The sequence below is a fragment of the Salmo salar genome, chromosome 12, assembly GCF_965601325.2.
Source record: "Salmo salar chromosome 12, fSalSal1, whole genome shotgun sequence".
In the NCBI taxonomy this organism is placed as follows: Eukaryota; Metazoa; Chordata; class Actinopteri; order Salmoniformes; family Salmonidae; genus Salmo; species Salmo salar.
Window position 1 is genome coordinate 9,650,191 of NC_138302.1, and position 12,310 is coordinate 9,662,500.

General features: G+C 45.2%; 1 protein-coding gene across 1 annotated transcript in view; it reads right to left on the bottom strand.

The window, feature by feature from the left end:
* Window positions 1-3,559: 3,559 nt before the first annotated feature.
* Window positions 3,560-12,310, bottom strand: part of LOC106564108 (bifunctional apoptosis regulator) — a 26,106-nt gene continuing 17,355 nt past the window's right edge. The window contains exons 7-9 of the mRNA XM_045690632.2: window positions 12,101-12,283; window positions 10,183-10,379; window positions 3,560-8,690 (exon numbers count right to left, since the gene is read on the bottom strand). Of these exons, the coding sequence (XP_045546588.2) occupies window positions 8,498-8,690; window positions 10,183-10,379; window positions 12,101-12,283 (573 nt within the window). The 3' untranslated portion in view covers window positions 3,560-8,497. The remainder of the gene's footprint in view (window positions 8,691-10,182; window positions 10,380-12,100; window positions 12,284-12,310) is intronic.

A 12,310-nucleotide genomic window follows, 5' to 3' on the forward strand; every position in this document is an offset into this window, starting at 1 on the left:
AAGTTTGTTGAGTCTTTGTTTGGCAACATTATGAAAGGTTCTAATTTTTTTAAACTTGTAAAATGGGGACATAATTGGAAAATGCCATAGATACCCCCACTCTCAACTTAAACTGGTGACTGAACTAAGATTTGTTTAAGGCAATGGTATTGCTGTTTTGATTAATTGTGTAGTTTTGGGTACCGGTAGTTAGGAGTACATAATGAAATTCTGAACATCATGGCCAATACAGTCATTCAAGGCATTGCAGCTGAGATTAGGTCTCTTCCGATTGTACAATTTTCAGTAATTGTTGATGGTACTCAAGATGTCTCTGGTGCTGAACAGGAGAGTGTCTGCCTGCGTTATGTTGACCATGACCTTGTCCCTCACAAGGAGTTTATTGGGCTATACAGGGTGTCGGAGACAACAGGCGAGGGCAATGCGGAAGTGGCAACTGATGTGTTGTTGAGGCTCAATTTGCCCATGTCTGGCTTACGTGGGCAGAGCTACGATGGTGACTCTAAACATGGCAGGAAAATACACAGGTGCACAGGCAATTGTTTAGGATGCAGCAGCCATTAGCCCTCTATGTGCATTGTGGAGCACACTGTGTAATCTGATTACACAGGCTGGCTGCACAGCCTCCCCACTGATCCGGGATTCCCTTTCTTGGGTGTCCTCAATGGCCAGTCAGGAAAGTTTAAGAGCATGTTTGAATCAATTGCCACGTCCAAAGATACAAATCTGACCACCCTGAAACCCCTAAGTCCAACGAGGTGGACTGTGCGGAATACTGCTATTAGAGCTGTGCTAGGGCAGTATGAGCGGGTACTAAGCAGCCTAGAGGAGATGGCAAAAACTGCATCCAAGACAGCTTCAACTGCCAGTGGCTTATTCGAGCACTTCAGCAAAGGCAAGACTGGGCCTCACACTTGCCTCTGCTGTTCTTGGAGAGCTTGAATGTCTAAACATTTCACTGCAGAAGAAAACTCAGACTGTCTCTGGTATGCGGGCTGCAGTCGAGTGTGTGCGGTCATCTCTTAGGGGCAAGAGAAATGACGAAAGCTACCTTGCACTGTATGAGAAAGCAACAACATTGATTGACTCTATTGAATCCATTGAATCCATTGAGACACACTCAAGACGATTTCCTGGCAAAGCAGTGGATCACTATAGGGCAGAATTTTTTTTAAGTGTTGGACGGTGTGGAGGTTCAGTTTGGCGACCGTTCTGACCAGGACAGTCTAAACGTCCTGCAAAAGTTGGAAAGAGTGCTTCTCACAGGGGAGTTGGATGAGTCTCTAGATCAGTACCCAGAGCTGAACATAGATTCTCTTTCAGTGCAGATCCCTCTCTTTCACAACAAATACCCCTGTAGCAGCAGTGGAGAGGCAGCAGAGGTCCTCAGGAGGCTTTAGTACATGACAGTACACTTACTAATGATTTATTTCATGTTATTTTATTTAAAATTGCATACTTTGTGTGACATACTTGTCCATAGCTGCTGTTTGAAGAGTTGAGACACAGACTGAAGGATATTTTGGTTGATTTATTTGGGTTATTCATTGAAGTAGTTATTTTGCTTTTAGAACTGTACTTATTTTTTAGCTTTTTGTTCTTGTAAAGCTATTGTAGTAGACTCAGGCCAGTGGCACATATTTAATGACTTTATAAATGTATCAGAAAAAGTAAAATTAAAAGGTCAATTCAATACGGAGAACAACTTTGTGATGTTACTCAATGGAGATTATTTTAGACGAGATCACACCATGTTCATTGTATTTACGAAAACTGCACCCATACAGTGTACAGTACCATTGCCACCTACTGGCCTTTCTTGGTATTGCTGGTTGTAAATACAAATACCTGCAGACATACTGGACTGATAAGGAACACTGCTATAACTATTATTAGTAGTAGTATTATGATGATTTAAACATTTGAACAAGTTGGGACAACCCTTCTGTTAACTACTGTACCTATCAATTATCCAGTAGTAGTAATTATGGTTCCTCAATATACATTTAATATATTACAACGTAGGCTATGTGTTACAGCACTACTTTTGGTGTCCCCCTCAGGAATTGCTCTTGAGAAAATGTAATGTAATTGTCCCCTCCAAAGTTGATGTCAGATTTTCGCCCCTGCAAATAATCTTGCATAATAAATACTATTATTTGTAGATCAGTCAGTTGGTCACAATTTACCCATGATACATCACGGTTTTGATGCAGTCATTTAAAATAAAATAAAAACTTTTATTTAAGTAAGCAAGAACAAATTGTTATTTACAAAATGACGGCCTACCGGGGAACAGCGGGTTAACTGCCTTGTTACAGAACGAGAGACTTTTACCTTGTTAGCTCGGGGATTCGAGCCAACAATCTTTCGGTTACTGGCCCAACGCTCTAACCACTAGGCTAATTGCCACCTCAAGTACAACATTTACATTTACGTCATTTAGCAGACGCTCTTATCCAGAGCGCTTTACAAATTGGTGCATTCACCTTATGATATCCAGTGGAACAACCACTTTACAATAGTACATCTATATATATTTTTTTTTTTGGGGGGGGGGGTTAGAAGGATTACTATATCCTATCCCAGGTATTCCTTAAAGGGGTGGGGTTTCAGGTGTCTCCGGAAGGTGGTGATTGACTCCGCTGTCCTGGCGTCGTGAGGGAGCTTGTTCCACCATTGGGGTGCCAGAGCAGCGAACAGTTTTGACTGGGCTGAGCGGGAACTGTGCTTCCACAGAGGTAGGGGGGCCAGCAGGCCAGAGGTGGATGAACGCAGTGCCCTTGTTTGGGTGTAGGGCCTGATCAGAGCCTGAAGGTACGGAGGTGCCGTTCCCCTCACAGCTCCGTAGGCAATCACCATGGTCTTGTAGCAGAACAACACCGCCAAAGTGTCCATGACCATGAAAGGTGTATTCAATCACAGGTATCGCCTCCTGGGTGGATGCTGCCCTCAACCCCTGTCATAAAATCGAAGTACATTCATTCTAACCTTAAACGGCTCAAGGGACTGGCCTAAGATCAGCTTCCAATGTTTTATCGCCTATGGCAGGAGTTCCCAAAGCTTTTTGGCCCACGACCCCATTTTGATATCTGAAAATTCTCGCGACAACAACCATGTTAAAAGACATGTAATTAACAGCCAATGTTTTGTTTTTTATTTGGGGCTATGGCAGTCATTTGAAAAACATTCTAACAATATTTCTTATTGTCTTAACTCACCACCACACACTTTAATGTGGGGCTATGACAGTCAATTGCAAATTAGTCTGACATAATGTATATCTCACCACCGCTAATGAGATGGGTGTGCTTGATGTATGTCGCCTCGAAGCTTCTCAAAGTCAGGATCAACCTGGATCGATATTGTGTTTAATGCAGAGGAGAGCACTGAATCCAGCTTCACACATATATGAGCTGGCAAAGGGTAGCCTAGCATACGTTTTATGGTGCTTTCAAGAGAACTGGGAACTCGGAAAAATACGAGGTCAAATCATGACGTCAGTGATCTTCAGGTCGAAAAAGTCGGAGCTCGGAGCCCTAGAAAGATATTGGAATTCCGAAGTTAAAACCTACAGGAGGGTAGCTCTCCAGGAACAGAGTTGGAGTTAAAACCTACAGGACGGTATCTCTCCAGGAACAGGGTTGGAGATAAAACCTACAGGACGGTAGCTCTCCAGGAACAGGGTTGGAGTATAAACCTACAGGAGGGTAGCTCTCCAGGAACAGGGTTGGAGTATAAACCTACAGGATGGTATCTCTCCAGGAACAGGGTTGGAGTTAAAACCTACAGGACGGTAGCTCTCCAGGAACAGGGTTGGAGTATAAACCTACAGGATGGTAATCATATCAATCCTCTCTAGTTATTACCACTGACCACCATAACAGAATCATATCAATCCTCTCTAGTTATTACCACTGAACACCATAACAGAATCATATCAATCCTCTAGTTATTACTACTGACCACCATAACAGAATCATATCAATCCTCTAGTTATTACTACTGACCACCATAACAGAATCATATCAATCCTCTAGTTATTACTACTGACCACCATAACAGAATCATATCAATCCTCTAGTTATTACCACTGACCACCATAACAGAATCATATCAATCCTCTCTAGTTATTACCACTGACCACCATAACAGAATCATATCAATCCTCTCTAGTTATTACCACTGACCACCATAACAGAATCATATCAATCCTCTAGTTATTACTACTGACCACCATAACAGAATCATATCAATCCTCTCTAGTTATTACCACTGACCACCATAACAGAATCATATCAATCCTCTAGTTATTACCACTGACCACCATAACAGAATCATATCAATCCTCTCTAGTTATTACCACTGACCACCATAACAGAATCATATCAATCCTCTCTAGTTATTACCACTGAACACCATAACAGAATCATATCAATCCTCTAGTTATTACTACTGACCACCATAACAGAATCATATCAATCCTCTAGTTATTACCACTGACCACCATAACAGAATCATATCAATCCTCTAGTTATTACTACTGACCACCATAACAGAATCATATCAATCCTCTAGTTATTACTACTGACCACCATAACAGAATCATATCAATCCTCTCTAGTTATTACCACTGAACACCATAACAGAATCATATCAATCCTCTAGTTATTACTACTGACCACCATAACAGAATCATATCAATCCTCTAGTTATTACCACTGACCACCATAACAGAATCATATCAATCCTCTCTAGTTATTACTACTGACCACCATAACAGAATCATATCAATCCTCTAGTTATTACCACTGACCACCATAACAGAATCATATCAATCCTCTAGTTATTACCACTGACCACCATAACAGAATCATATCAATCCTCTAGTTATTACTACTGACCACCATAACAGAATCATATCAATCCTCTAGTTATTACTACTGACCACCATAACAGAATCATATCAATCCTCTCTAGTTATTACCACTGACCACCATAACAGAATCATATCAATCCTCTAGTTATTACCACTGACCACCATAACAGAATCATATCAATCCTCTAGTTATTACTACTGACCACCATAACAGAATCATATCAATCCTCTAGTTATTACCACTGACCACCATAACAGAATCATATCAATCCTCTCTAGTTATTACCACTGACCACCATAACAGAATCATATCAATCCTCTCTAGTTATTACCACTGACCACCATAACAGAATCATATCAATCCTCTAGTTATTACCACTGAACACCATAACAGAATCATATCAATCCTCTAGTTATTACCACTGACCACCATAACAGAATCATATCAATCCTCTCTAGTTATTACCACTGACCACCATAACAGAATCATATCAATCCTCTAGTTATTACCACTGACCACCATAACAGAATCATATCAATCCTCTCTAGTTATTACTACTGACCACCATAACAGAATCATATCAATCCTCTCTAGTTATTACCACTGACCACCATAACAGAATCATATCAATCCTCTAGTTATTACCACTGACCACCATAACAGAATCATATCAATCCTCTAGTTATTACCACTGACCACCATAACAGAATCATATCAATCCTCTAGTTATTACTACTGACCACCATAACAGAATCATATCAATCCTCTAGTTATTACCACTGACCACCATAACAGAATCATATCAATCCTCTCTAGTTATTACCACTGACCACCATAACAGAATCATATCAATCCTCTCTAGTTATTACCACTGACCACCATAACAGAATCATATCAATCCTCTCTAGTTATTACCACTGACCACCATAACAGAATCATATCAATCCTCTAGTTATTACCACTGACCACCATAACAGAATCATATCAATCCTCTCTAGTTATTACCACTGACCACCATAACAGAATCATATCAATCCTCTAGTTATTACCACTGACCACCATAACAGAATCATATCAATCCTCTCTAGTTATTACCACTGACCACCATAACAGAATCATATCAATCCTCTCTAGTTATTACCACTGACCACCATAACAGAATCATATCAATCCTCTAGTTATTACCACTGACCACCATAACAGAATCATATCAATCCTCTCTAGTTATTACCACTGACCACCATAACAGAATCATATCAATCCTCTCTAGTTATTACCACTGACCACCATAACAGAATCATATCAATCCTCTAGTTATTACCACTGACCACCATAACAGACAAACACACAACCTCTTACCTTCAATATGAATTACCCTCATTATATATATTTATAAACTGGGTGATTCGAGCCCTGAATGCTTATTGGCTGAGAGCCGTGGTATATCCGACCGTATACCACGGGTCTGACAAAATGACGTTGGTAACCAGTTTATAATAGCAATAAGGCTCCTCGGGGGTTTGTGGTATTTTTTTATATATATATTTTGATTTAACCTTTGTTTAACTAGGCAAGTCAGTTAAGAACAAATTATTATTTACAATGACGGCCTAGGAAGAGTGGGTTAACTGCCTTGTTCAGGGGCAGAACGACAGATTTCTTACCTTGTCAGCTCGGGGATTCGATCTAGCAACCTTTTCGGTTACTGGCCCAACACTAACCACTAGGCTACTCCACGATGCGTCGTGCCTAAGAACAGCCCTTAGCCGTGGTATATTGACCATATACCACACCCCCTCGTGCCTTATTGCTTAAATATACCATTTTAATTAAGACATTAGGAGAAACCGTCCAATATTATATAGAACTTGGTCTATATCCCCAATGGTAACCCATTCCCTATATAGTGCACTGCTGTTGACCAGAGCCCTATGGGGCTTCCTACGGACCCTGGTCAAAAGTAGTGCAGTATATAGGGAATAGTGAGCCTTTTGAGACGCAGACATATTAAGACATTGGGTTGTCTGGCTCACAGATGGCTGCCTGTTACTATGATACTGTGGGCTACGCTGGCATCCATCCCGTTGCTATGATACTGTGGGCTACGCTGGCATCCATCCTGTTGCTATGACACCGCTGGCATCTATCCCGTTACTATGATACTGTGGGCTACGCTGGCATCCATCCTGTTGCTATGACACCGCTGGCATCTATCCCGTTACTATGATACTGTGGGCTACGCTGGCATCCATCCTGTTGCTATGACACCGCTGGCATCTATCCCGTTACTATGATACTGTGGGCTACGCTGGCATCCATCCTGTTGCTATGACACCGCTGGCATCCATCCTGTTGCTATGATACTGTGGGCTACGCTGGCATCCATCCCGTTGCTATGATACTGTGGGCTACGCTGGCATCCATCCTGTTGCTATGACACCGCTGGCATCTATCCTGTTGCTATGATACTGTGGGCTACGCTGGCATCCATCCTGTTGCTATGATACTGTGGGCTACGATGGCAATCATCATGTTGCTATGATACTGTGGGCTACGCTGGCATCCATCCTGTTGCTATGACACCGCTGGCTTCTATCCTGTTGCTATGATACTGTGGGCTACGCTGGCATCTATCCTGTTGCTATGATACTGTGGGCTACGCTGGCAATCATCCTGTTGCTATGATACTGTGGGCTACGCTGGCATCTATCCTGTTGCTATGATAAGGAGGGCTACGCTGGCAACCATCCTGTTGCTATGATACTGTGGGCTACGCTGGCAACCATCTTGTTGCTATGACACTGTGGGCTACGCTGGCATCCATCCTGTTGCTATGATACTGTGGGCTACGCTGGCAATCATCCTGTTGCTATGATACTGTGGGCTACGCTGGCATCCATACTGTTGCTATGACACGGGGCCGCTGGCTTCCATCCTGTTGCTATGATACTGTGGGCTACGCTGGCATCCATCCTGTTGCTATGATACTGTGGGCTACGCTGGCAACCATCCTGTTGCTATGATACTGTGGGCTACGCTGGCATCCATCCTGTTGCTATGATAAGGTGGGCTACGCTGGCAACCATCCTGTTGCTATGATACTGTGGGCTACGCTGGCAACCATCCTGTTGCTATGACACTGTGGGCTACGCTGGCATCCATCCTGTTGCTATGATACTGTGGGCTACGCTGGCAACCATCCTGTTGCTATGATACTGTGGGCTACGCTGGCATCCATCCTGTTGCTATGACACCGCTGGCATCCATCCTGTTGCTATGATACTGTGGGCTACGCTGGCATCTATCCTGTTGCTATGATACTGTGGGCTACGCTGGCATCCTATTCCCTTTACAGTGGGCCCCATTTGGGAGGCAGGCCATAGTATCTCCTCATTTATGGCACTTGGCACCCTATTCCCTACATAGTGCACTACTTTTGATCAGAGTCCCTATGGAATAGTGCACTATAAAGGGAATAGGGAGCCATTAAAAACACATCCTGTGTTTAAACGGTACCTCTTCACTCACGGCTCTTACGTACCTCTTCCCTATATAGTGCACTACCCATAGGGGCACTGGTCAAAAGTAGTGCACTACGTAGGGAACAGGTCAGTCCTTCACGGCCCTTGTGTGTCAGGATGCATTAGCTGCTGCACCACCAGATCTATGTTGATGATGGGGTTGAAATACAGAGCCCAGTAGAACAGACAGTTACACACAAACTGAGGGATCACCGGCCAGAACAGGGCGAAGGCAAAACCCTGGGAGGACATCCTCCACAGGTGACCCCACATCTTCTGAGGGAGACTCCTGGAGGGAGAGGAGACTTTGGTTCATTACATTAAACAACAAACTATGCAGAGATGGTGGAGAGAGAGGGGTAGTGAGGGATGAGATGAGGGGGGAGAGAGAGGGGTAGTGAGGGATGAGATGGAGGGGGGAGAGAGAGGGGTAGTGAGGGATGAGATGAGAGGGGGAGAGAGAGGGGTAGTGAGGGATGAGATGGGAGAGAGAGAGAGGGGTAGTGAGGGATGAGATGGGGAGAGAGAGAGGGGTAGTGAGGGATGAGATGGGGAGAGAGAGAGGGGTAGTGAGGGATGAGATGGAGAGAGAGAGGGGTAGTGAGGGATGAGATGGAGAGAGAGAGGGGTAGTGAGGGATGAGATGGAGAGAGAGGGGTGGTGAGGGATGAGATGAGATGAGAGAGAGGGGTAGTGAGGGATGAGATGAGGAGGGGTAGTGAGGGATGAGATGAGAGGGGTAGTGAGGGATGAGATGAGAGGGGTAGTGAGGGATGAGATGAGAGGGGGTAGTGAGGGATGAGATGAGAGGGGTAGTGAGGGATGAGATGAGAGGGGTAGTGAGGGATGAGATGAGAGGGGTAGTGAGGGATGAGATGAGGAGAGAGGGGTAGTGAGGGATGAGATGGAGAGAGGGGTAGTGAGGGGTGAGATGGAGGAGAGAGGGGTAGTGGGGGACGAGATGGAGAGAAAGAGGGGTAGTGGGGGACGAGATGGAGAGAAAGAGGGGTAGTGGGGGACGAGATGGAGAGAGAGAGGGGTAGTGGGGGACGAGATGGAGAGAGAGAGGGGTAGTGGGGGACGAGATGGAGAGAGAGAGGGGTAGTGAGGGATGAGATGGAGAGAGAGAGAGAGAGGGGTAGTGAGGGATGAGATGGAGAGAGAGAGAGAGGGGTAGTGAGGGATGAGATGGAGAGAGAGAGAGAGGGGTAGTGAGGGATGAGATGGAGAGAGAGAGAGGGAGGGGTAGTGAGGGATGAGATGGAGAGAGAGAGGGAGGGGTAGTGAGGGATGAGATGGAGAGAGAGAGAGGGAGGGGTAGTGAGGGATGAGAAGGAGAGAGAGAGAGAGAGGGGTAGTGAGGGATGAGATGGAGAGAGAGAGAGGGGTAGTGAGGGATGAGATGGGAGAGAGAGGGGTAGTGAGGGATGAGATGGGAGAGAGAGGGGTAGTGAGGGATGAGATGGAGAGAGAGGGATAGTGAGGGATGAGATGGAGAGAGAGGGATAGTGAGGGATGAGATGAGGAGAGAGGAAGGGATAGTGAGGGATGAGATGGAGAGAGAGGGGGGGTAGTGAGGGATGAGATGGAGCGAGAGGGGGGGTAGTGAGGGATGAGATGGAGCGAGAGGGGGGGTAGTGAGGGAAGAGGAAGGGATGAGTGTGAGAGAGGGACAGAAAGAGGGGTGGATAATTCAGGGTAAAGGATGAGGTAGGGAGAAAGTTGGTGTGACAGGGATAGATAGAGACAGTGAGACGGACAGAGAGAAACACACAGGGTACCTGATCTCAGCTCGGTTATAGAACCTCCACAGAACACAGCCCTCCAGGACAGACAGTAGCATGGCGTTGACGATGATGAACCGTGACGTCCAGTAGTGAACCGACAGCCAATCCCAGGCAAACTCAGCGATCAGCTGGTACGGAAGGAGGAGGTACTTAACTAGGAACTCCGCCCACTGGCACCAGCTGGGGTGCACCTGGAGGGAGGGGCGAGAGATATACCAATATCGCCAGTATGACCAGACAACATGTACAGTAGCCTACGTCTAGTTGTCTATGACCAGCCATACTGACAACATGTACAGTAGCCTACGTCTAGTTGTCTATGACCAGCCATACTGACAACATGTACAGTAGCCTACGTCTAGTTGTCTATGACCAGCCATACTGACATGTACAGTAGCCTACGTCTAGTTGTCTATGACCAGCCATACTGACAACATGTACAGTAGCCTACGTCTAGTTGTCTATGAACCAGCCATACTGACAACATGTACAGTAGCCTACGTCTAGTTGTCTATGACCAGCCATACTGACAACATGTACAGTAGCCTACGTCTAGTTGTCTATGACCAGCCATACTGACGACATGTACAGTAGCCTACGTCTAGTTGTCTATGACCAGCCATACTGACAACATGTACAGTAGCCTACGTCTAGTGGTCTATGACCAGCCATACTGACAACATGTACAGTAGCCTACGTCTAGTGGTCTATGACCAGCCATACTGACAACATGTACAGTAGCCTACGTCTAGTGGTCTATGACCAGCCATACTGACAACATGTACAGTAGCCTACGTCTAGTTGTCTATGACCAGCCATACTGACAACATGTACAGTAGCCTACGTCTAGTGGTCTATGACCAGCCATACTGACAACATGTACAGTAGCCTACGTCTAGTTGTCTATGACCAGCCATACTGACATGTACAGTAGCCTACGTCTAGTTGTCTATGACCAGCCATACTGACAACATGTACAGTAGCCTACGTCTAGTTGTCTATGACCAGCCATACTGACAACATGTACAGTAGCCTACGTCTAGTTGTCTATGACCAGCCATACTGACGACATGTACAGTAGCCTACGTCTAGTTGTCTATGACCAGCCATACTGACAACATGTACAGTAGCCTACGTCTAGTTGTCTATGACCAGCCATACTGACATGTACAGTAGCCTACGTCTTGTTGTCTATGACCAGCCATACTGACAACATGTACAGTAGCCTACGTCTAGTTGTCTATGACCAGCCATACTGACGACATGTACAGTAGCCTACGTCTAGTTGTCTATGACCAGCCATACTGACATGTACAGTAGCCTACGTCTAGTTGTCTATGACCAGCCATACTGACGACATGTACAGTAGCCTACGTCTAGTTGTCTATGACCAGCCATACTGACAACATGTACAGTAGCCTACGTCTAGTTGTCTATGACCAGCCATACTGACAACATGTACAGTAGCCTACGTCTAGTTGTCTATGACCAGCCATACTGACAACATCTACAGTAGCCTACGTCTAGTTGTCTATGACCAGCCATACTGACAACATGTACAGTAGCCTACGTCTAGTTGTCTATGACCAGCCATACTGACAACATGTACAATAGCCTACGTCTAGTTGTCTATGACCAGCCATACTGACAACATGTACAGTAGCCTACGTCTAGTGGTCTATGACCAGCCATACTGACAACATGTACAGTAGCCTACGTCTAGTTGTCTATGACCAGCCATACTGACAACATCTACAGTAGCCTACGTCTAGTTGTCTATGACCAGCCATACTGAGAACATGTACAGTAGCCTACGTCTAGTTGTCATCTATGGCTGGAGTCGTACGGACACGCCTACCTTTATTTATCAAATAAATACAATTAACATGACAGTTGAGCCGTCCAATGGTACCTGGTGGCTGAGGGGGAGGCTGTCCTCCATTGGCTCGCTGGTGCGTGAGAGGGCGGGACAGCAGGTGTGCAGGAAGGGGAGGAAGGTTTCGGAGTAGTCGAAGAGGTAGAGGTAGAGGATGGTGAGGCGAGGAGAACTCTTCAAAGCATAGAGCAGGAACAGAGATTTACCTGCATTCACAGCCTGGTGGGGGGTAGAGAGACGGTGGGA